This window comes from Geotrypetes seraphini, chromosome 6 (assembly GCF_902459505.1).
Source record: "Geotrypetes seraphini chromosome 6, aGeoSer1.1, whole genome shotgun sequence".
Taxonomy (NCBI): domain Eukaryota; kingdom Metazoa; phylum Chordata; class Amphibia; order Gymnophiona; family Dermophiidae; genus Geotrypetes; species Geotrypetes seraphini.
Genome location: NC_047089.1, coordinates 157,336,267 through 157,362,899, shown reverse-complemented (window position 1 = coordinate 157,362,899; position 26,633 = coordinate 157,336,267). Strand labels below are relative to the sequence as shown.

The 26,633-nt window shown below is 43.2% G+C and overlaps 1 protein-coding gene and 1 long non-coding RNA gene across 2 annotated transcripts in view; one reads left to right on the top strand and one right to left on the bottom strand.

Annotated features, from left to right (window-relative positions):
- The window catches only part of RASA3 (RAS p21 protein activator 3), a 501,637-nt gene extending 501,013 nt beyond the window's left edge, over positions 1–624 (bottom strand). The window contains exon 1 of the mRNA XM_033949099.1: positions 415–624. Coding sequence (XP_033804990.1) covers positions 415–469 — 55 coding nt within the window. The 5' untranslated portion in view covers positions 470–624. The remainder of the gene's footprint in view (positions 1–414) is intronic.
- A 105-nt stretch (positions 625–729) lies between these two features.
- LOC117362027 overlaps positions 730–26,633 on the top strand; it is a 58,947-nt gene continuing 33,043 nt past the window's right edge. The window contains exon 1 of the long non-coding RNA XR_004539786.1: positions 730–782. This is a non-coding gene — a long non-coding RNA (uncharacterized LOC117362027). The remainder of the gene's footprint in view (positions 783–26,633) is intronic.

Here is a 26,633-nt window from a genome sequence, read left to right as displayed (position 1 = left end):
CGCCTAAGCCAGGGGAGCGGTGGAATGACAGGATGCTTTTTATAAGGAACTCATAGCCCCAAGGCATCTTTCCTCCAGCACATGAAACAGTTCACATAATCTGTCCCCATCCGCCGCCCCCCCCCCCCCCCCTCCAGTTCTCTAGTCCTGACACGCCACCCCAGGCTCTTCTTCGCTTTGCAATTGCATCTCTCCATGGCCCATCCACAGAAGCCATGCGCAGCTCTCACATCTCGTAGACTCAAAACTCCGCTTAACGTTGCTGTCCAAGAGTTAGCTAAGTCACCCCGGTCCAGCTCTGCTCATCCAACCCCAGCACGCCCAACTTTGGCTCAAGGGAACTCCGCAAAGCGCTCGCGCCAACTTTGCCTTTCCAGTCGACGCGCTGCTGGGCTTCGGCGAACCCGCCCTTACCTATTTTAATCTTGACGCTCTGGAATACCCGCAGCCCCTCTTCCTCCACCGCCATGCTGGTGCTACAGCCGCCTGGCTCGGCACCCAAGAGTTCCCCTCCGTCAACCTGTCCGCCTAAGTCCTGGGCACATGCGTGGCCGGCAAACACTACCACCGAGGGGGGTTTCCTGAGGCGCACTGCGCGCCCACCACCCGGCCGCCAGCTTCTCATCCTGCCAGCGAGCGCCAGGGCGAGCCCTGCGCCAGAGCCCCGCCCCTTCCCCGCTCATTGGCTGGCAGTGTTTCGGGACGCGCGCGCGAGAGGGGCGCCGAATCCAACCGTCCCATTGGCGCGAGCGAACGGGGAGTTGAAAGAGTCAAAGGGAGGGGTGAGTACAGTGCTGGGAACTAGGATATAGTCGAAGAGGGCTTAATTTTTGCAGGGCGAGAAATAGTTCCTGTAGCCTCCAGCATGCTAGTATTCTCGTCCGGATGTCTCTCTACGACTCCCCGAATCATCTTCCATGTTAATTGCGAAAAGCTTGCTAAGAAGAAAACACACACAAGTTGTTACTCGTAATAATGCTGAAACGATCCGAGTGTAGTAAAATTGTAGACTACGATCCCTTTGTTTTTTTTAGTGTATGAACAGAACTGTGTTTCACACCTAGATGTGTGCAGGACCTGAGAACAACAGGAAATAACATAAGAATTGTCATACTAGGATAGACCGAAGGTCCATCAAACCCAGTATCCTGCTTCCAAAAGTGGCCAACTCAGGTCTCAGGTACCTAGCTAGATCCCAAGTAGTAAAACAGATTTTATACTCCTTATCCCAATGCGATTTAAAGGAAGCTTTTAAAAATCCGGACGGACATGTACTCCTTGGGGAAATCCAGACATCTGGTAACCCTACTTCATCGCATGTCCCCTAGTCTTAGTATTTTTTGAAATAGTAAACAAATGATTATCCCAGGACAAGCAGGCAGCATATTCGCACATGTGGGCGACGTCATCCACGAAGCCCGGATGCGGACAGCTTCGCAAGCAGATTTGCTTGTACAACTTCAGAAAGTTCGCGAGTGCCTTCCCGCCCATTGCAGGGTGCGTCTCTTCTCAGTTCTCAGTTTTCCGCGGAGCCGAGAAGTCCTATTTCGACGCTCTGTGCTAGACTCGGTTCTACTTCGTGCCTTCTCTCACCTTGGCTTGTGTTTGTTTGTTTTCAGGGTCGCTGTGTATTTCTTGCACGTTTTATTTTTAAAAAAAAAGACTTACTTTATTTTTCTTTCAGTCACTGCAGGGCCTGCCTTGCGGCCTCAGCTAGCGGGTTTCGACTTAGCTGTGGCTATTTTCCCGTTTATGTCCCGGCCAGTCACAGGCTTCAAGAAGTGTAACCGTTGCCAGCGCGTTATCTCCCTTACTGACCCACATTGGTGGTGTATTCAGTGTTTGGGATCTGACCATCGTCCAGAGTCGTGTGCCAGCTGCGCTACCCTTCAACCTCGTGCCCGCAAGCATCTTCGAGTTCAAGTGGAAAAACTCTTCGGAGGTATGGATCCACTTGCCCCAGTCTCGACCTCGAATCTGGTCAAGCTTACAGGAGTTTTGCCTTCTGCCTCAACCTCGGCTTCAACTTTAATTAAGCCATCCTCATTCGGCGGGTCCTCAAGTAAATCTGCTAAGTCTTCTCCAGACGAGACGCTTGGTTTGCTGCCTCCCTCAGGTCAGATACCAGTAGTGGTTAACAAGCTACCCAAGAAGCATGTCTCCAAGTCGAAGATCTTCCTCTTCCTCAGAAACTATAGACACACCAAATGTACCAGATCCTCAAGTCTCGGTTTCACATTTGGAGGCTATGATCCAGACCATCTTGGATCGTCAGTTTGGTAATATGCTTGCCAAACATGCTCCTACCTCAACTCTGCTTCCTGCAGTCCAGCCTAAGCACTTAGAAGTATCACAAGGAGTTGAATCCTTGGCTGTACCTCAAGCTGATTCTCCTCACTCTATACAAGGAGTCGAGTCCTTGGGAGTGCCTCGAGAGGACTCTACACACTCAATGCAAAGAGTCGAGTCTTTGTGAGTGTCTAGTCTGGAGCATAAGCACACTACTCAAGGAGTCGAGTCCTTGTCAATGCCTCGAGATACCTCGACACCAGGCGTTCAGTCCCTTTTGGTGTTTCGATCTCAATCTCCAGCCTCCAGCCCTCCCTCCTCGTATAAGGCATCTCTCTTCCCGAGGCATAGGGCAAAGACTCCTCAACTTTCTTCTCAGCGAGACTTGCCTGGTTCGAGGTATGGTTTTCAACATCAATCAAGGCATAGATCCTCTTCTCAAGACTCGTCTCTCCAGGCCTCGAGACTCTTTGAGGCCTCCAACTCCGAAGTCGAGGACTCCACCTCCAGATACCACTGCTTCTTCTCCTGCGAGGGATTCTATCCATTCTCTTAGTGAGTCGTCTATGCCTGCATATTCAGGCCTCAGGTATCAATACTCCAGAGAAGCTTCACCTTCGTTCTCTGCCTTGCGAGACACCTCGAGGTCACCTTCTCCTCAAGGTCAACCTTCCTTGGAGCAGATATCTTTTTCTTCTTTCCTATGTCAAATGAGTGAGGAACTCAATATTACCTTGGACTCTGATTCCAAATACTCTCAGGGGTATTTAGAAGAAATGGGTATGTCTCGTCCTCCTGCAGAGTCTCTCAAATTACCCATTAATAGACTTCTTTCTCAAACCTTCAAGATAAATCTTGAGACACCCTATTCCATTCCTGCTGTCCCAGGAAAGCTGTAGTCTCGTTACAGGATGGTCCACTGCAAGGGCTTCGAGAAATCTCAGTTATCCCATCAGTCCCTTCTTGTGGAGTCTTCTCTGAAAAAGACCTGGCTTCATCTCCAAGAATGTTCACCAAGTGCCTAGTTGTAGTGGCAGCAGCTCTAAAGAGCCATGGCCTCCAGGTGTTCCCGTACCTGGATGACTGGCTCATCAAGGATTCAACATCTCAAGGGGTTATTGTAGTGACCCAATGGACCACGTGATTCCTACAAAGCTTGGGATTCGAAATCAACTTTCCCAAATCCCAGCTACAGCCCTCTCAAACTTTGCAGTTCATCGGAGCTGTTCTAGACACTGTCCGACCAAGAGCATTCCTTCCTCAACAATGTTAGGATGCTCTCATTCATCTCTGCCACAAAGTGTCTTCCTTGACTACAATTTCAGCAAGACACATGATGGTTCTCCTGGGTCACATGGCTTCTACAGTTCACGTGACTCCTTTTGCCAGACTTCACCTCAGAATTCCTCAGTGGACCCTGGCATCTCAGTGGGCGCAGGCTTGTGACCCAGTCTCTCAACACATCAGTGACTCCTTCAACACATCAGAAGACTCCTTCGTTGAGACAGTCTCTCCACTGGTGGATGCTCTCTTCCAATCTCTCCAGAGGTTTACTGTTTCAAACACCTCATCAGAAGGTCCTCATGACAGATTCTTCGAGTTACGCTTGGGGTACTCATCTTGATGGTCTCCGTACTCAAGGACATTGGTTCAGCACTGATCGTCAGTGTCACATCAATCTGATGGAACTCAGAGCGATTTTCAATGCTCTCAAAGCTTTTCAGCATCTTCTTCATGATCAGGTAGTCCTCATTCGGACAGACAACCAAGATGTCTCTATCTGTCCTCTTACATTGCTTTCAGTAGAAGTAAAACCCGGATGTCTCAATCCGTCCTCCATTTTCTGGAGCCATATGATAACGCTACTCTTTCCAAAATCAAATGCTAGAGACAGCTTTGAAATATGGCTTGTGCTATGTCTAAGAAACTATCCAAAATCGAGACTGCAGAAGGACTGGGAGATTGGGTGTAAAAATAACAATAACAGTCTATAGAGATAACAATTATTTCCAAATAGTTTGGAATATAGTGGCATTTGAGTCCTATTTTACTTAAAAAAAAAAATCAAAATACAAGAAGAGTTTGATTTGCCAAGGACTTTTTCTATCATCAAAACAAACTGAGTAAACCTTTAGCTTGTAAAACTTCACTGCAATACTTTTTTTTAAAAAAGCATCATGTTTTCTACTTATCAGATGGTTAATGATTTAAAAACTCTAATATACCATTTGTACTACTTGTAGTATCTGGAATAAAAAAGTTTCTCTTTTTATTTAATTCCAAGTACAACAAAGCATATGCCTTTACTTCATTTACTTTGGCTACAAGTCAAAAACAAGAGCACTGTACTAGAATGATTTAAATCAAATAACCCTATTTAAACTAATGATAAGTACCTATTGTAAGTAAACTTAAGATATTTACTTTTAAAAACACTCATATACTGATGGTTTAAACCAGAGGTGTCCAACCTGCGGCCCCGTGAAGTATTTTGTGCGGCCCCAGTCGAGGGCGATGCAGTTTTCCTCTGCTGCCCCTGGGTGTTTACTGTCTTGCCGGCTCCTTCCTCTGTCTTGCTGCAGCGTTTGCGCGGCCCCAGAAACATTTTTTTCAGCCAATGCGGCCCAAGGAAGCCAAACGGTTGGAAACCCCTGGTTTAAACAGAAAACCTACTAAAACATCAACTTGAAAGTCTGAAACAGATCAAACATTTTCCAATTGCCATTATCAATTACTCTGAGTAGCCTAATATTTCATAAACAATGTACTAGAATTCTTAGTTTTTTACTATCATGATTGGTGTTATTTGGTACAGTTGCTCCAGAACCCAGAATCTCCAGTTTGTGACATCATAACCTACTACTGTGAACACAATCCTGTGCCACAGGAAGCATAACAGAATGTTTGTTGAAACAGCAGCAAAAAGAAATCCATTGTAAACTGTTTGCTAATTAAAAGGAAAGAAACTACACCATCCTAAAAGGAATTTATTGTTACCATATGGCTCCAGAGAAAGGAGGACGGATTGAGACATCCGGGTTTTACTTCCATTGCTTTCAATGGAAGTAAAACCCAGATGTCTTAATCCGTCCTCTTTTATCTGGCACCATATGGTAACCCTAAAAAGGATCCTTCCCAAGCCAAATGGCCCACTTATTAAACCACTGTAATGACCCTTGTAATTGTTGACACAACCAGTGCAGTTAAAATTAAACTTTTTTTAATTGTATAATATTTAAAAAATGAACATGCCATTAAATACTCTGTCAACAAAAATAACCACAGGAGATATTTACAGCCATATAGTTCTAAATAACTGTTCAAACTCCCAGCAAAATCTGAAAAAAAAAAAGAAAACCAACAGAAAATGTAAATGAAACCTCAAATGTACAGACATGCTCAAATCAGTCAGTTAGTCAGTCAAAGTTAATTATCTCTCCACAAAGCATTAAAGTGATAGCCTACATATGTAAGAGCTGCATCATAATCTTGAGTTTTGTCCAGCCAGGCCTGTGTAAAAAAAAAAAGAAAGAAAGAAATCAGATCTATATTCTCCTAATTCTACAAATTATTCCTCCAAAGAGACATTTCTGTAGCTTAACAACCAGACACCACCACATGCTTCTAATTTTAATATTTGCCCCCTGACTGTTTTTATGGTAGGTTGCATGTTCTTGCCACCGTTTCTTTTCGTATAATAAGCAAAACTGCACATTTCATTTGTAAGTTGTTAAATTTAAATGCTACTACCAGTAAGTCCCGATGTGCGAATTTTTTCAAAACTACTTGGTACTTGTCAGTGATAATGTCATAAATGATGTGGAAAAGTATAATCCTGGGCCAATCAGAGCCTTAGGCCCCTCCCCGGCGCATCCCAGGATGTACCAGGGCTGCCATTTTGAAGAGGTGGGCCTGTTAGGCATCCCTCTGGCTAGCCATTGTAAACAAGGTAAGGGGGAAGGGCAGGGTTCATCAGAGGCATGGGTAGGGTGTCGGGGGTTTATGTAGCAGCATGAGGGGGCATCTCTCCTGCTACGGGGGATGGGGAGGTTGTTGGGGGTTTGCTTGGCATAGGGGGAGTGGGGGGTGTTGGAGGGGTGCTTGAGAGCAGCAAAATTTTCTGACAGGTTTGTGCTGTCAATCCTTACTTTCCTGTCAGTGGCACAACGAGGTTAGAGAATCACTTGGTGATTATAGAAAATCGCTCAGAGTGCTCATTTTAATATTAATGACCTCGTTGTACTACATTTGCATGGCATTATCAAAAACTGCTAGAAAACTCGGAAAAAAGACAACGGTAAGCCATTTTAATAATCCACCGCTAATATACACCACTATACCGGCTGGAACCGGTTTAACAAACACATTAAAGGCAGATTTTAGTTTTTGAGAATCTGCCCCTCAGTATTTTATAGGCCTCTATCCACTGGGGATGGTGGGGTAATGGTAACAATATGGGGATGGAGACCAGGTTATATTCCGGTGCAGCCCTACCTCTATGCCCAACAGTGGTGTACCAAGGGGGGGCAGGGGGAAGGCAGGGGGGGGAAGTCCGCCCCGGGTGCACGGCTTGGGGGGGGTGCACAGCCGGCCAGGTCCGGGTCCTCCTGCCAGGTCCGGGTCTTCCTGCCCTTTCTTTCCCCCGGTCCGTGCCGCTCCAGTCTTACCTCCCCGCTGCTGCTGCTAATCGCCAACAATAAGTCTTCTTTCCGACGTCAATTCTGACGTCGGAGAGGACATTCCGGGCCAGCCAGACAGTGATTGGCCGGCCCAGAACATCCTCTCCAACATCAGAATTGACGTCAGAAAGAAGACTTGTTGTCGGCGATTAGCAGCAGCAGCGGGGAGGTAAGATTGCAGCGGCGCAGACCGGGAGAAAGGAAGGAGAGAGGTGCTTTTTTTTTTCCACGACAGGGAGGGAGGGAGATATTTAGTCAGGCAGGCAGGCAGGCTTTGGGGGTGGACAAAATCTGGAAGGCAGTGGGAAGACATAAGAAGGAGGCACTGGGGGCACTAAGGAGACAGGAAGGGGGCACTATGGACACAGGACGGATGCACTGGGGGCACTATGGACACAGGAAGGAGGCACTGAAGGCACCATGGACAAAGGACAGAGGCACTGGGGGCACCATGGACACAGGACAGAGGCACTAGGGGCACAGGAGGGAGGCACTGGGGGCACTAAGGACACGGGAAGGGGGCCACTATGGACACAGGAAAGAGGCACTGGGGGCACCATGGACACAGGACGGAGGCACTGGGGGCACTAAGGACACGGGAAGGAGGCACTGAGACACAGGAAGGAGGCACTGAGGGCGCCATGGACACAGGATGGGGGCACCATGGACACAGGAAGGAGTCACTTGGGGCACCATGGACTCAGGATGGGGGCACCATGGACACAGGAAGGAGGCACTTGGGGCACCATGGACACAGGACAGAGGCACTGGGGGCAGTAAGGACATGGGAAGGAGGCACTGGGGACACTATGGACACAGGACAGAGGCACTGGGGGCACTATGGACACCAGACAGCGGCACTGGGGGCACTAAGGACACAAGACGGAGGCACTGGGAGCACTAAGGACACAGGTCTGGGGCACTGGGGGCACTATGGACACAGGAAGGAGGCACTGGGGGCACTATGGACACGGGAAGGAGGCAACGGGGGCATATGGACACAAGAAGGAGGCACTGGGGGCACCATGGACACAGGATGGAGGCACCGGGGGCACTATGGACACAGGAAGGAGGCACTGGGGGCACTATGGACACAGAACAGAGGCACTAGGGGCACTAAGGACACAGGACGGGAGCACTGGGGGCACTATGGACACAAGAAGGAGGCACTGGGGGCACCATGGACACAAGACGGAGGCACTGGGGCACTAAGGACACGGGAAGGAGGCACTGGGGGCACCATGGACACAGGAAGGAGGCACTGGGGGCACCATGGACACAGGATGGAGGCACCGGGGGCACTATGGACACAGGAAGGAGGCACTGGGGGCACTATGGACACAGGACAGAGGCACTAGTGGCACTAAGGACACAGGACGGGAGCACTGGGGGCACTATGGACACAAGAAGGAGGCACTGGGGGCACCATGGACACAAGACGGAGGCACTGGGGCACTAAGGACACGGGAAGGAGGCACTGGGGACACCATGGACACAGGAAGGAGGCACTGGGGGCACCATGAACACAGGACGGAGGCACTGGGGGCACAAAGGACACAGGACAGGGGCACTATGGACACAGGAAGGAGGCACCGGGGGCACTATGGACACAGGAAGGAGGCACTGGGGCACCATGGACACAGGACGGAGGCACTGGGGGAACTAAGGAGGCACTGGGAGCACCATGGACACATGAAGAAGGCACTGGGGGCCCATGGACACAGGATAGAGGCACTGGGGGGCAATATGGATATGGGAAGGTGGCACTGGGGTACTAAGGACACGGGAAGGAAGCACTGGGGGCACTAAGGACACGGGAAGGAGGCACTGGGGGCACTATGGACACAGGACGGCGGCACTGTAGGCACTATGGACTCAGGACGAAGGCACTGGGTGTACTAAGGACATGAGAAGGAGGCACTAGAGGCACTAAGGACACAGGACGTAGGCACTGGGGGCACTAAGGACACAGGACGGAGGCACTGGGGGCACTAAGGACATGGGAAGGAGACACTGGGGGGGAACAGGATGCTGGGTTTGATGGACCTTTAATTGCTTATGTCAAGTCAAACAAAAATAGGCAAATATTTTATTTACAAAACTCAGTAAGTGCTGAACCTTTTATAAAATATGTATAATATGCCAGTTCCTGTCAGAGAAGCAAGCCTCTGCAATAAAACCACTCCTGCTCTTATTTGTAGACTTACTTCAAGTCCAGCAAGTACTCCACATATACTGACTTGGGAAAATGTTTTCAAAAAATTACAAAATATAATTTGGTCAAGGAAGAGATCTTGAACAATGCATATAATTATTCTGTGAATACAGTGTCATTATTCCAGGGCTGGATCTAACCAGTAATACTGGTTTGTGAATTATTATTACATAAAACTAGTCCTTTGGAAGATTGGGAGAATTATGCTAGGAAGGCAGTCTAGTGCTGTTATTAAGCTGGACCAGAACTCTGTACAGATAAGAAATGTGATACTCGAGATCAATGAAAAAAAGGCTAATAAAATAATGATAATAAAATATAAAAGTGATATTTATGTATTGGACTAACACATGGAAGAGTTACTTTATGAAGAATTTTCTGCATGTAAGTCAACTTTACATGCAGAAAAGTGCTTTTATCAAATTATTGAACCGCATACACACAGAAATGTTCTGGATTATTTCCCTTTTATATTTTCCTGACTTCTCATTATCCATAAGTTGATACTTATTATATCATTTCAGTAATCAAAAAGCATTTATCTTTTTATTGTTAATATTTGTTTAAAAAAAACTAGTTGAAGCTTCAAAGATCGCCCCTATAAGCATAATGGCACTAACTTTTTAGTGTTATAGAAACATTTATTTAGAAAAACTTTCAACTACCTTTTACACTTAATATATTATATTTTCACTAGTTTTTTAGCCTGTTACATTAACGGTGCTAGAATAGATGTGTAGACTTAGGCATTTCTTTCTCTCTTTCTGTATGTGTGTCTTTTTTTCTTTCTCCCAGCCCCCTTTTCTTTCTGTCTTTTCTTTCTGTCTCTCCCCCCTGTCCAGCAGTAGCCCTTCTGCCTTCTTTTTACCTACCAATATTCCCATTTTCCCTTTTCCCTTTCCTATTTCCACTTTTTTCCACCCCATCCACACCGCCTTTCGCCTCAAGCCGCCGCGGCCTCCTCCCGGCAGCCGCCGCTCCGCACTGCCTTGCCGCAGCAGCGTCTAAAGACACTTCGACCCGTAGTGCTGTATTGTGAGGTGGAGAGCAGGGAAGCTTGTCTGGTGTGCATGCAAACGCGACAGATCAGGGAACACACGGCGCGAGTGCGCATGCGCGCTTAGCGTTTTATTATATATGATATCTTAGAAAACCCAACTACCTTCCCTCCTATTAGCTCTTATAAAAGGGTCTACATGGTGGACTTTGCCATTTGTAAGGTGCACATTTCCCTTTCCAGGCAAACCTATTTTCAACTTACCATGGCTCGGACATCCTAAGCAGTGATGAGAGCACATTAACCAGGCGATCCACAAATGTCATCTTGCTGTCAGAGGAAAGGTTTCCTCTCTTCACTGCTTAGGATGTCCGAGCCATGGTAAGTTGAAAATAGGTTTGCCTGGAAAGGGAAACGTGCACCTTACAAATGGCAAAGTCCACCATGTAGACCCTGTTATAAGAGCTAATAGGAAAAAACTAGGACCTTATTAAAATGAGCAAAGGTAGGAGTTGAACCGGGGAGTTTCAGAGGTCAGAGATCGGAACAGGAGCATTACCGTGTTGACCTAGAAATGCTTTCTTGTGCTTATAGTAGTTTGGATTTGCTTATACTGCTTCTTATAGGCAGTTAATTCTGCTAGGAGACAAAACACTGCAGTTGTATATTATTGTTTCTTCACCATTTCAGAAATGTATACTTTACCATGATAAAAACTAACAAAGTATGCCATGTTTAAAAGGAGAAATATAAGATGAGTTGAACTCAAATTCTTAGCATGGAAGGGGGAAAAGTTTATTTTTCTGCTACACAGCAAAGTTGTACAGTAATGTTATATTCAACTCCTATAAGAAGTGGAAAGCATCATCAAGGTGCACCTGGAAGGCAGATATGCCACAAGTAAAATACAGGCTGGGATTTGAACCCTCAAAGCCCAGAGGATTGGTAGAGTGCCTTTCCTCACTGACCTACAGCACCTTTTGCTCCAATGTCTCTGGCTCCCTTGTCATATCATATCTTAGTGAAGTGCTAAGGGAAAAGGAGTTTAGCTATAATGTCATAGTAGGCTGAGACAAAAGAGTGGTAGCTCAATGGTTAAAAGCGCTGCTTTCACTGAGCCCCAAACCCATATTCCCAAGTGTGCTTGAATGCATGTGAGGTAGAGCTCCGTTTTTCTCACACGCTAATCTTCATTCTAAGCACTGTACTAATGGATATATGACTGTAAGTAATCTGTTCCGTTTAGGCGTCATACCCGGAAAAGTGGTGTTTTTTTGCCCTTACCGATCAGCGTCATTTGTGCTGCAATTCTTTAATACATATTTGATATTTGTTTTCTACTTGAAAACCTTCCAAATCTTTAGGCATTCCTTTGCTTAAACTTATTTGAGTTCATCCTGATATGATAGCTAATGAGCATAGACAGCTCAGTCAAGTATGATATGAAAGGGTGGTGAGATGGACCTAAGTAGAAGCAGCTGTAGCTCTATGTGTTAGGAGCCAGCCTGTGCTCCTAACATCCAGAGGTTGTGAGTTCTACACCCAGCACATCTTTTAATTGTGGCATACTACTTTGAAGGTGCAGATTGATGAGGTCACAATGAGGTCAGTTTTGTGCAACTGAAGACCTCCATTTTGCAATGAGGGAAGCTTGAATGTTAAGGTGTGTATCTGTTTATTCTCTTTTTAAGTGCTGATAATGTGTGCTGATTTTTCTTTGCTTTCAAAAGAGAGCCGATTGCAGTGCTGTTTGTTGAGAAAAAAAAGGGGGTTGTAAAAGCCATGTGTAAATTATATTATTGTTCGGGCAGAAATGTGGTTTGTTATCCATGCAATATAATGTGTTCCATTGACATTATATTTATTAGGACAGAGAAAAGATGAAAATTACCTATTCAAACTCACTATTGGAATTATTGATGAAAAACACAGCGAACGTCTGCCTCGAATCTAACAAAGAGCCGCAATTACGAAAGTTGAAATGGCATTGAAATCCAAGTTAGACCAGGGTTTCTTACGTCTACATAATACACGATATTTAGACGCAGGCGTTCGCTCAGGTAGCGCCTATCTAGCGTCCCCATTTGGCACGCCCACGGAACGCCCACGTCCAGAGCTGGAGACAGGACTATGCTTTCTGTAGACATCAGTCCGTCAACTACCTCTTAGGGACGTCTATGTGTCGTTTATTTCCCAATTAACATTAATTAAGACCCTTAACTCCGTAATTATTCACTTACATCGGACGTCCAAAGCATGCCTAAGTTAAACGCAGTAATAGAGAATTTACCCCTGAGGGAAGTTCTAGCACTTTAATTTGATCTTTTCTGTGCTTTTTTTTCTTTTTTTCTTTTTTTTGCATCAGGAGTGGTCCTGGAGGACTGGAAAAGGGCTAATATGGTCCTTCTTCACAAAACCAAAAGAAGGGAGGTTGGGAATTATAGAATAGTTTAACATCTGTAAAATTAATAGTAAATTAATTGAAATGCTGCTAAAACAATTTCTGGAATTCTATGGACTGTAGGATCCAAAGCAGCATGGTCTTACTAGAGTAGGTTTTGTAATGCAAGTCTAATATTTTTGATTTGGAAACCAGAGGGTTGGATTGAGGGGAGTAGTAGATGTGGTGCATTTAGATATCAGCAAAGCCTTTAACACAATTCCGCATAAGCTACTTATAAAAACAACTGAACACCCTTGGAATGGACCATAAAGTGAGTGACTAGGTTAGAAGTTGGTTGAGTGGGAAGCAGTAGAGTAGTGGTACCTCTGAGAATAAGGGCATTACCAGTGGTGTATCATAGGGATCAATCCTTAGTCTGATTGTTAACTAATATTGCATAACGGGTGTCGGGCAAAGTCTACTTCTATGTGGATGACACCAAAATCCACAATAAGATAGACACCCTGGAAAGTGTGGATAACATGAGGAGAGATCTAACAAAAAGAATGATCTAGAATTTGGCAGCTTAGATTTAATTCTTTATTTAATCTTTATTAAATTTTCCAACTACAATTGTGCGTACAAATAATTCATGTATATATAATATTACAAGAAAAGCACAATAAACTTACATATATTAATAAGCAATTACTTTCCCCCACCCTCCCACCTATTAATCAAGAAAGTAAATACCCACAAGAAACTATCTAAAAATTCCCCAAAACAATTCCAGTACAAACCCCTTCCCCCTCCCTCATGTGTATGTTTAAAGGTCAGTAAATAAAGTCAGTTATCATTCCTTACAAAATTTAGGGGTCCTTTTATCAAGCCGCGCTAGCAGGGTTAGCACGTTGGACATTTCATCACATGCTAACCCCTGCGGCCGGCTAAAAATCAAACGCCTGCTCAATGCAGGTATTAGCGGCTAGCGCGGCAGGTGATTTAACGCACTTTAAACCCCTTACTGCAGCTTGATAAAAGGACCCCTTAGTCAACAGCTCCCAAACATCCATAAATTTCCTCTACCTTCCCTGCTGTATAGCCATTAGATGTTCCATTTTAAAAGTATAACAAAGGGATTCCCACCAGAAAGTGTAATTTAACCTATCCCAGTTCTTCCAGTTCTTCAAAATAAGTTTTATGGCAACCCCTGTCATTACAAATAGAAGTTTGTTATTGCTAGCAAATATTTGACTTTTAGCTCTCATTAACGTACCAAATAGGATGGTATCGTACGTCAATAATGGATTTTCCAATATATTGTTCACTTGATCCCAAATAGATCTCCAAAATTGAAGTATCAAGGGACAATAAAAAATGCAGGGTCATACATTTGGGCTGCAAAAGCTCATGGGAATGGTACAGTATAGAGGGTCAAATGCTTCTGTCAATGAAAGAACAGTGAGTTATGGGAGTGATCAGGGAAAAATGCTTGAATACCTGAATAAATCCATGTAAACTGTTCTGAGCTCCTCTGGGAGAACAGTATAGAAAATTGAATGAATGAATGAATAAATAAATCATATCTGATAATCTTAAGGTGACAGCAAAAGTCAGAAGATAGATACTTGAGTGCATAGAGAGAGGAGTGGCCAGCAGGAATATGTTGTTGATAGTGCCTTAGTTAAAATCGCTGGATAGAGCTCTAGAATATTGTGTATAATTCTAGAAATGACACCATCAAAAAGATATTTACAGGACGGAGCCACTTAAGAAGTGGCTATTAAATGATCAGTGAGTCTTCATCATAAAGAATTGATAAATGAAGAAACTGGACAGATGTAAAGAAGGAGCTTATTCCAAAGCACAAATAAATAAAATAATGAATTATGCATCATAATATTTATTTATATGGATTTTGCTCACACCATTTCGTTGTCAGCATTTGGGTACAATAGGATGTCCTGTGATTTGCCCAAAATCATCTGAAGTGTTGGTCGGACTTGAACACTGGCTTCTCCAGGTTCTCAGCCTGCTGCGCTAACCACAACTCTACATTATGGTATAAGCATATATAATAATACAATCAACATATAAATAATACATAATATTATAATAAAATAATTCATTTTTGTTCCTCAAATGAAATTGCACATGGAACTTTATGATTTGCAGTTTCTAATCTGGAATTTACAGTTAATGGACTGAAGGGCTGCACCAGTTAAAGCCAAGATGTGGGGAACTTGAAAGATAAATGTGCAGAGAATAATAATATAATAATAATAATAATAATAACTTTATTTTTGTATACCGCAATACCACAAATCAGTTCAGAGCGGTTTACAGGTTAAGAGACTGTACATTTACAGCGAAGTTACAGCATATCAGAAAAACAGTTCAGATCAATTTATGCATTGCAGGTGCAGAGAATAGTTAACAATTATTTGGTATAAACCAGTGAACAGTTACAAAATGATCCAATAATTGTTGCATGGGGGGTGCAACCGGGGAGGGTAAGGGTAAGGGAGGGAGGCGAGGTTGGGATTATTGGTTTGGTAGGGGGGCGGAGGTTAGAGGAATTTATCAAAGAGGTATGTTTTGAGAGATTTCCTGAACGATTGATAAGTAGGGGCAAGAGAGATGAGCGTGGACAAGCAGTCATTCCATTTGCCAGCTTGGAAAGAGAGGGTCTTGTCGAAAAATCTTTTGTAGATGCATCCTTTTGGGGAGGGGTAGGCAAATAGGTGGGCATTGCGTGTACGGTTAGTGCCTGGGAAGGCGAAGTGGCGTGACAGATATATCGGGGCTGAGCCAGTTAGGGTTTTGAAGCAGAGGCAGGCGAATTTGAAGATGATCCTTGCTTCGAACGGTAGCCAGTGAAGTTTTCTATAGAAAGGGCTAATATGGTCTGACTTTTTGAGCCCATAGATGAGGCGGACGGCGGTGTTCTGGATAAGTCGTAGTCGTTTAATGGTTTTCTTGTAGGAGCTCAGATATATGATGTTGCAGTAATCCAGGGAGTTTAGGATTAGGGATTGGACCAGCAAACTGAAGGTGGGGAAATCAAAGTAATGTTTGATGGAACGGAGTTTCCAGAGGGTGGAAAAGCATTTTTTGACCTGGGTATTAGTGTGATCTTCTAAAGTGAGGCATCGGTCCAGGATGACTCCGAGGATTTTTATAGTGGAATTGATTGGATATGTTAAACCATTAAGTTGCAGGGTGGTGGACGATAGTTTGTGGTTGGGGCTTGCAAGGAAGAACTTAGTTTTTTCTGGGTTGAGTTTCAGTTTGAAGCGTGTGGTCCAGTTTTCTACCATGGTGAGGACAGTTGAGATGTATAGTTCTGTCTCATGTGACAGTGAGGTGATGGGTATGATGATTGTAAGTGAAAAAAAAAGGCCAGTGAGAGAGAATTTGACTTATAAATTTTAAAAAATCTTTGTGAATTGGTGGTGAAAGACAAAAAAATTCTGATGTATAGAACTGAGAATCTGAAAAATAAAGCTTTAAGCCTTGAAATCTTAGATAGGTTAATTTCCCTATATTTTCTAGCAACTGTCCTCTCAAAACTCGTGTTTGTAAACCTTTTCAACTCTAGGATCCCTCTTTATGAAGAGGCGAAAGAGCACAGCTACTGCTTCAGGGCTGCAAAAGAAACTATCCCCCCCTCTCCCATACACACTTTTTACAAAACCACGCAAGAGGTTTTAAGCGCCAGCCAATGCACCGAATGCTCTGCGCTGCTCTGACAGTCATAGAGTTCCTATGAGTGTCAGAGCAGCGCAGAGCATTCAGTGCACTGGCCGTCACTAAACCCTCTTGCGTGGTTTTGTAAAAGGGGGGTATTTTAGCTTGACATATTTATTTCATTTTTTTGTATTTACCATATATACCACTTACAGCCTATGTGGTTTACATTCAGGTACTCAAGCATTTTTCCCTATTTGTCCTGGTGGACTCAAGCTCTACCTAATGTACTTGGGGCAATGGATTGAGTGAGTTGCTCAGTGTCACAAGGAGCAGTATGGGATTTAAACCTACAGCCTCAGGGTGCTGAGGCTATAGCTCTAACCACTGTGTCATACATTCCCTGTAAAGCTGCTGCTTTAATAGGGGAAGGGATTTTGGATTTAGCTCACACCTTTTACAGTTGTAGCTCAAGGCACAAAGAGTAAATGAAGGCAAATAAAGACCTGAACGGTCCATCCCATTAGTTCATCCATTGCACATTAGTTTTTCTCATTAAAAATACATGATTAAATTAACTTGTCTCTTCTTTTATATTTCTGGGCCATAGACTAAAGTCCACCTGGTATTGTCCTAAGATCCTAGGCACGTTACAATCAGATACAGTAGAATTTTGCTGTTCAATTTGCATTCTATGATTATACCTGAGGCTTGAGGTAATGGAGGCTTAAGTGATATGGCTAAGGTAACCAGCTGTCATAGCTTCTCTGATTCTTTGCCTACTGCTCTAACCATTAAGTTACTCTTCTATTCAGCCACTGATTCTCTAAAAGGTTGCTGCTTCTAGTCCTCAGAAATTGTATTTCATGTTCAATCCTCAACTTGTAATAATGTAGAAAGTAAATTAATTTACTGATGCATTTATATGCTTGGGTTCAGCAGTTTTTATAGAGGGTGTAATATAGAAAGGCCCCACCTAGTGGTAAGAAGAAAGAAATGCTGCTGAATAAAATTCAGTTGGCTAATTGGTGGATTCCCTTTTTCTTGCCCAGTAAAACATTATGGTTGTTAATTCTGGCCCAACCAAATATTTTATAGTAATTTCCTGTTCTATATCATTGTGGTAGAGTTTATGCTTCCAAAAGACACAAGAAGGGACACCAGTGTGATAGAATGCACAGGATAAAAGCTAAAGGGGAAATTGGAAATCACTGAAATAAGATACTACTTTAATAAGTAGGAGGCCCAAGACTCCAGACTCCAACCCCAACAAAGAACAAAAGGAATGTTAAACAGGAAGGATGTGGCCTGAGAGAGAAGTAGTAACTCTGACCCTGCAAAACTAGAGAGGACAAGACACCTAGGATGAAGACAGCAAAGTCTACAGGGTTAAAAGAGGACGAATTAAAGGAATGGAGGAGCCTAGAAAAGGCAGAGGCATTTATTTTACTGTTTCATGAGAAACAGGAAGTAGTTGCTGGCAGCTAGAGCAGGCCAAGGTCAGGCAAAGCAACAACAGCAGAAAGACATGCTGAGAAGGGGGTTGGCTGCCCTGAAAATTTTTATAGGGCCAGGGCCTGTATGCCAATGCCCCCCTCCACATTTTGATATCTATGGTCTCTCAGATGTACTGTTATTGCTCACCCTAGTATTTGCACCATTCTGAAGAGAGCTTCTTCTAGAGTTCATATGATGTAACATACTTGAAAGTTCTTTTCAACAAGCTTGGGGCACCCAAAATGATAGGAAATATTTCTATATCTTTCAGTCATATTTTCTTGTTCTTGTTCAGGACTACATTTGTTTTGCACTTCAAGGACTTGTTATTGAACTTTGAACAAACCATTAATAAAGCATATGTAACTGTAGGTTGCTCTTGACAACTCCTGTGCTTCTTCTTTCGTTCTGTTTTACTCCGAGGCTTGGTATCTTCTTTTCTGTCGTCGTTTTTTTAACCCTATGTATATAGCACAAAAACCATCACACATATGGTAATTGATTTAGTGTAGTTTAATTAATTTTTTACAGTCTAATTTTGTTTGAATGTCAGGTCAGGCTAGTATTTTTGTTAGCAACAATGTAATGACCTTGCAAAATGTATGAGCAATTGCTCATGTGCTCCACTTAGAGGAAACATAGGTGACCAGTTGGCTTCATGTCAGCAAGGATCGGCTAAACCAGTCCTGGTTTTACCTAATTGCATCTTTAGATGTGTAGTCCTAGCACAAATGCAAGCATGCTGTCACTTTTGTAGCACATTGCTCAGGAATGGTCACGGAACTGCTGATTCCACATTGTGGCACGGGAGGTGAGGCAAGTGGACTGCATCAGTTCACTGATCCATAGGGTTTTTCAAAGAGGTCAATGCAGATGACTCTATGCACTATCACCTCAGTAACAACCATACAAAAATAGACAAATAAACCCCCCTCCCTTTTTACTAAACCACGATAGCAGTTTTTAGCGCAGGGAGCTGCGCTGAATGCCCAGCACTGCTCTCGACACTCATAGGCTCCCTGCGCTAAAAACCTCTATTGCGGTTTAGTAAAAGGGGACCTTAGTGTAAAATATAGACAGCAGATATAAATTCAGACACATTTTGATCACTAAATTTAAAATAAAATAATTTTCCCTACCTTGTCTGGTGATTTCATGAGTCTCTGGTTGCACTTTCTTCTTCTGACTGTGCATACAATCTTTCTTCCCTTCTTTTAGCCTGTATGCTTCCTCTCCTCCAGACCTCATTCCTTCCCCCAACTTTTCCTTCCTCTTCCCTGCCCTTTCTTTCTCTCTGCCTCCCTTTCATTTTTTTCTGTTTCTCTTCTTTCCTTCTGTCTCCCTGCCTGCCCTTTTTCTTTCTTTCTCCCTGCCCTCCCCCAAGCCACTGCCACTGCCATTACCATCGGGGACCTGGACCCAAACGCCACCAATAACAGGCCCCAAGCTCTCCCTGCTTCGGCCAACCAGCATTCCTCTCCCCGACGTCAATTCTGCCATCGGGAAGAGGAAGGCTGATCAGCCCAAGATTGTGATCAACCTATTGGGGGAAATGCTGCCGGGTCCTGCCTTCGCGGAAACAGAAAGTAGGCAGGACCCGGCAGGAAGAAGAACAAATGCTTCACTAACCTGTCTCCCGCATTAGCCCGTAGCGAACGCTTGCTTCAGGGCTCTCAACATGTGCTTGCCGGCTTCCCTTCTCCCCCCCCCCCCGGACATAACTTCCGGTTTCGGAGGGAAGAGAAGAGAAGCTGGCACGCACACGTTAGAGCCCGGAGCATAAGTTCGCTACGGGCTGAAATCTCCAAGCCGGTTTTTTGGGTTTTTTTTAATGTTCAGCAGCGGCAGATGACAGCTGGGCGGACCGCCCAGCTAAAAGGCCCTAGGGAGAACACTGGAGAGGAAGGCTGATCGGCCCGTAGATCAGGACGGCAACACGAGTCTATCACAGAGCCCAGGATGGGCTCCGCGATCAACTCGCGTTGCCTTCCTGAGCTACTGGTCGATCGCGATCGACGCGTTGGGCACCCCTGCTGTATTTGGAAGAGGAGATGGATCCTGCTTGAAAAAAGAGAGGAGTAAAGAGGATCCCCTTCTTGGTAAAGTACAGAATGGCTCATGCTAGTCCACCTCCCCCCCCCCCCCACACACACACATATTATCTGTCTCCTCCCACCTACCACTGTTACAAACATTATATCTCTCTCTCCAGCCATCTCATCTTTAGTATTTGACCCTACTCACATGTCATTTGAAGAGTCTACAGGGTCTTAGGCCACTATGAGTCATCACCATGGACTTACATGGGTTTTCTAGAATAGAATATTCCTTTCTCACTTTTTCTGGTGTTCTGCTTTTAAGCACAAGGGGGGACAGAAAAGGTTAGAACAGCATAGATCTGATTAACAGCGGCCTCCTTGGGTCATTGAATTAGAAAAATATAGGAGTAGAAGAGAGGGCAGAAGGTCATTGAATCTATCTTCAGCCCTCTGGCAGGATTCACTGTACTTAAATTGTCCCAGATGGATATTTTTAATCTGCTTTTGGATAGCATGCAACAGCTTTTTAACAATTAGATTTCATTAATTCCATTTTAAACTTCAAAGGAGAAACGCTTAGCTGAACAATACTTAAATATCTATGGAACTGAAAACACTAAGGAAAGAAAGCAAAGCTAAAACAGCAAAACAATAAAATACTTCTTATGCCCCTAATTTCTACAGAGCTTTATTTTCCACATTTGGGATTTAAGAACGTTTCAAGCAGAAAGTTAGTATTTATTTAAAAATATTTGTTATCTGCCTAAAACCTAGGTGGCTTACAATAAAACATTCACAGCTCAAACAGACATTTGCAAAATTAAAAAAAACTATCATTTACATAAATAAATATAACAGAACATTATAACTTTACAAACTTTTGGATGAACAAACTCAGCCTTGGCAATTTCAGAAAGATTACATCAATGATTCCCAAACTGGGGTTCTCAAACTCTCTTCAGGGGTTCTTCAAGAAATTAGATCATGGAATCTGTATGAACGTACAAGGTCTGATAATTGAATTCACGAACTTGCCTCCATGCGCTTACGTTGGCAGCAATGTACAAACAACTCAATAAGGTTTCATAACCTTGGTATATCAGTGTCTCACAGCGGTGTTCATGTCAATGTGTAGCAGTGTCTTGCTGAATAGCATTCATTATTTTTGTTACGTGTTTTTATGTGCCCTCGCAAGAATATTGGAACTTGAATTAGAACAAACCATTACATATCTTTCTAAACTTGGCAAGAGTGGAAGTTAAATCAGGGACATGATAGTCCAAGTTTATGAGGATAATGCCATGAAGAAAACAGAAGTGTACAAATGGATTAAACGTTTTTCTGAGGGGAGAGAAAGCATCACTGATGAAGAAAGGTCAGGGCAGCCAGTAATGCGCAGAACTGACAAAAACATTGCCAAAATTTGGTGAATTGTATGTCAAAATTGTTGATCGACTGTAAAAAGCATAGCAGACAAAGTAAACATCGATACAGAAACAGGAAAATCTTAACTGAAAAACTTGCCATGAGAAACATGTGTGCAAAAATGGTCCCAAAGGAGCTCACTGATGAACAAAAACAAAGGAGAATCAACGTTTGCCAAGACCTTTTGGAAAGGCAAGACGATGTTATCACTGGTGATGAAACATGGGTGTACCAATACGACTGAAACAAAGCATCAAAGTGCACAATGGAAGTCAGCCAATTCTCCACAACCAAAAAAGTTCTGCCAGTCCAAATCAAGAGTCAAAACGATGTTGATAACCTTTATTGAAATATCAGAGGGATTGTTCATTATGAATTTGTAACAACTGGACAGTTAACCAAGTTTACTATTTGGAAGAGCTGAAAAGGCTGTGTGAAAATGTTAGCCGAAAACGACCTGAACTTTTCACCAACTCATGGCTCTTGCATCATGACAATGCACCAGTTCACATGGCACTGTCTGCGAGGGAGCTTTTAGCCAGAAAACAAATAACTGTATTGGAACACCCTCCCTACTCACCTGATCTGGCCCCCAATGACATTTTCTTTACCCAAAGATAAAGGAAATATTGAAAGGAAAACATTTTGATGACATTCAGGACATCAAGGGTAATACGACGACAGTTCTGATGGCCATTCCAGAAAAAGAGTTCCAAAATTGCTTTGAAGGGGGGACTAGGTGCTGCTGTCAGTGCATAGCTTCCCAAGGGGAGTACTTCGAAGGTGATCATCGTGATATTCAGTAATGAGGTATGTAGCACTTTTTCTAGGATGAATTTGCGAACTTAATTGTCAGACCTCGCATATACGTTTACATAAATTGAAGGTCCTCTGCGTATGAAAAACCTATTTTAGGGGTTTCGCTATAACAAAGAGTTTGGGAGACACTGGATTACATAAACACCTGTTTATTGTTTATTCTATTTTAAATACGGTTTGGAGAAACTCCTGATTATATGCCACATCTCGTTAAATTTTCTAATAATCTGTCTTTGAACCTAAGAAACAATGATAATTTTTGGTATCCAGTCATTAGGAACATTAGATACAATAGAACTTTTAACTCCACATGGTCATATCAAGCAGCAAAACTGTGGAAAGCATTACCAACTAATATTAACCAGCAATCTAATTTTAAATGTTTCATAAAAGACCTAAAGACCTATCTATTTCATGAATTTGTTACTAATAATTCCTAAATATTGTAACACTAGTTTTTAATTTGTATCGCCGTAATTACTTATGCAAACCACTGCGAATTTCATGGAGGTATTGGCGGTATACAAATAAAAATTGCATTGTATTGTAATAGAATACATTTCAGAATCTCCCAAGGACTAATATCAGAGTACTACAAAGAAAAAAAGGAACAGGCAGACATGAAAAAAATCCTTAGTACAGCCTCAATTCAAAATCAGCTGCTTCTTAATGATGAATTAAGCTTTTCATTGACTTAGCAGAATGCTGAATATGTAGAATGTACACCTCTGTAGCTAAGGAACAGTGCCAGTGCACCCCCAAAGGCCAGAGGTGCAAGCTTTTATGGAAAGTGAAATAGGAGGTGGATACTTGAAGAGCTGCCTGCACGCATCTAGAGAATGACGCAGGGAAAAATATTTGTCCCTGTCCCCATGAACTCTGTCTGATCCCATCCGCACAAGCCTTGAATAGTTATGATTTTGTATTGAAATCATTTTATTAAAGTATAAAAAGAAACAATTTCTTGTACAACTGTCATTTTATAAATCACAAATACAAAAAAGGGATCAACGAAACCCATCTCCCCTCACAATATTCCTTCCACTATCAGGATAACTGAATGCTACTTAGAAAATTCATCCTAACAGAATACCTTGTTCACACACACAGAACACAAATGTCAAATACATAATAGCTGACCAAAAATGATAAACATAAATTAAACCAAAATCCCAAGAAGCCACACATTCCATGTGGTACAACACCAAAGAAATAGATCCATTTCCTCCTATACTGGTCAAAATATAAAGATCACACTTGCTAGGGATGGTTTTAGGCCGAGGATTGCAATTAGGGCTACTGCCCCCTGGCTAGAGAAAGCCTTAAGCCTCCTGGAAGTTGGAGATGGCATGAGCTAGTAGTGGGTTTTGGGGTCACCTCTCAAATATCTGCCCTGGACCCTACCCATGTTTAACACCAGCACTGGCAAGATAAACCATTTCATTTCTCATATATTCTTATTTTTTAAAAATCTGTTTATTGTGGAACAGAACAGTGTACAGCTAACAAGACACAAACAGCTACAAATTGCCATACAATAGAACAAATGTGCAGCAAGAGCAAGGACATACACACAGTTAAAAGCTAAGGAGTAGTGAATGAAAATGCATAGAGGCCAATAGTTCAAGATCTTGGAAATTTAACACAGCACACTGCTAGCACTCTGTCTCCAATTTTGTACACATACCCCCCTTCCCCAACCCCTCCATCCCCCTCCCAGGACCTAACTTCACTGTTGAAAAGTAGACCAACATGCTAGATATGCCTGATGCTATAGATTCCCAGAAAGAGCCCAGTGCATCCTTTCCCAAGATGCCATCTGTGCCATAAGATTCCTACAACATATGACCATGGGTCGAGCAGGTCCCACCCAATGCTGAAGTATGGACTTATTTACCAGCCCAAATGCCAAATGTTCCACTACAACCAGCTCCAACAGGGAGCCCTCCATTCCCAAGAGCACACCATTATAAGACCACTCCACATTATAATACCCTCCACATCACTAAATACCTGCTTCCATAAGATGCCCAAGAACGGACATTCCAAAAAATGATGTACCAAAGTTCCATGATGGACCTTGCAATGAAGACAACTATCATCCTTTCACAATCACAACTGCTTCCCTCTATATTTGGTTATACAGGCTTTATGGAGTATTTTTAAAAGCTCACGCATTCCCACATTGGGAGTCACTGTATCAGCAAAGAGAAAACTCTGGGACAGGTCCTCCACAGTTACTTTCTCAACCAGATTTTCTGCCCAATCAATCTCCATCTGCTTCAAACAGTCATTAGATTTAAAATCCTTTCCAGTCCGATATCAAACCGAGAGCTTGTTGTGAGCCCGAAACAGATGATCCAAAGTAGAGAACTGGGGAAAGATTCCCCCAGAAGTCTGTAAGGAGTGACAATAGCTCCGTATCTGGAGATATATCAACAAACTACTAGGAGACCACCCCCCATGCAAACTGACACTCCCAAAATGGGGCATCCTTCCAGAGTGAATACCGAAAAAAGTTCCCATATAGCTACAATTACGCCCAGGCTCTTAATGGAAAAAAAAAAGACATGCATATCCCCGGCTGGAAATTCAGAGCTGACCACAAATTTCAGAACAGGGGATGGCCCAGTCGACCCCCAAGAGTAATCCTCCAATGCCACGCATTTTGCCCCTTCCCTGCATGACATTAAAGGCGGACACAGGCTTAGCCAGGTCTGTCCAAAACATGGTGGCAGTGAAATTAGTCTTCCCAGTGTGAGCTCATGAACCCAGGGCTTTGACAACAACTCCAGTAATTTGGAACATGAGGATGGTGCTGGACAGACTTATGGTTTGTATCCCGCAATCGACGAGATGGTTTGGATAGGCTGGAGTGAGCAAAGGCAACTCCAGTAGTTGGAACCTAAGGATAGTTCCAGGTGGACCTTACAGTCCCAGAAATATCAAAGAAAAAAAAAAAAAGACAAATTTTCCCCCTCCCCCCTCTTTAACAAAACCGTAGTGTAGTTTTTAGTGCCAGCCACGGCGGTAACAGCTTTGACGCTCATAGAATTCCTATGAGCATCAGAGCTATTACCGCTGCAGCTGACATTAAAAACTGTGCTTTGGTTTTGTAAAAAGGGGGATTAAGAACATAAGAAGTTGCCTCCGCTGGGTCAGACCAGGGGTCGCACCCAGCAGTCCGCTCCCGCAGCAGCTAATCAGGTCCATGACCTGTAAGTGATCCTTTGTTTAAAACCTTACAATCCCCATTATTCTTCTATCTATACTCTTCCATAATCCTATCTCTATCTCTATCTATATTCCTCAATCCCCGTATCCTTCAGAAACTTGTCCAATCCCTCTTTGAATCCCCTTAATGTACTCTGTCCTATCACATCCTCTGGAAGCACATTCCAGGTGTCTACCCCCCTTGTTCTTGTAGTTCCCAATAGGCTGAAGAATCTGTCCCTTTCCACCTTCTCTATGCCCTTCATGATCTTGTAAGTCTCTATCATGTGTATAATTATTGGGTAGACTGGATGGACCATTCAGATCTTTATCTGCGGTCATTTACAATATGAATCAGTTGTTTACACTTTCTGAAAATTCCAGGATTAGGGTCACATAACAAAGCTACTAAACATTAAATTTTAAACAAATCAGAAAAAATATTTCTTCCCTCAAAGTGTAATTAAACTCTGGAATTCATATCCAGAGAATGTGATAAAAAAAGTGTGGATAATTTCCTAAAAGGCAAATCCATAAGCCATTATTAAGATAGACTTGGGAAAATCCACTGCTTATTTCTAGGATAAGCAGTTATGTTCCCTCTAAGCTGAGCACGTGAGCAATTGTTCATACATTCTGAGTGTCGCTCACAGATTTTACATACCGTTAGTTGCTTGCAAAAATACTTGCAAATCTGGAAAATTGTTAGTTTTTAGAACTTGTCGCTCACATGAGAAAAATTTTGCATGCACCTGGTCAGTCCTTAGAGGGAGTATTAATAAGCAGCTTAAAATTTGGGATCTTGCAAGGACCTGGATTAGCCACTGTTAGAAACAGAATATTGGGCTTGACGGACCTTTGCTCTGTCCCAATATGGCAATGCTTATGTTCTTATGTACTACTTATCACTTCTATAGCACTACTAGGAGCTCACAGCGCTATTCAAAAACACATAAGAGACCATCTCTGTTTAATAGGGTTTACAATCTATTCAAGACAGATAAACAGGACAAATAAGGGATTAGAACAGATGGATAAAGGCATTATGAATTAAAAGCAGCCTCAAAAAGATATTATTGGGACATGTGGCTTGTAAGAACTGTAAAGTATGTCAATACAGTCAGGCTTTAAAGGACATGAATGTCCCTTAGTGGATATGGAAAAGGAAATCGATAGTGGCCACGGATTGCAAAACAAGTGGAGTGGTATATGTGATTCAGTGTCACTGTAAGTTACTGTACATCGGACACACGACAAGAAGTATACTGGTACGCATTGGGGAACACATTAGCTGAATTACCACACACGTGCTAGAAGTACAACATTGGCTAGATAACCACCACCCGGTCTCAACCCTGCAATATTCCATCTTAGAAGTACCCACCCA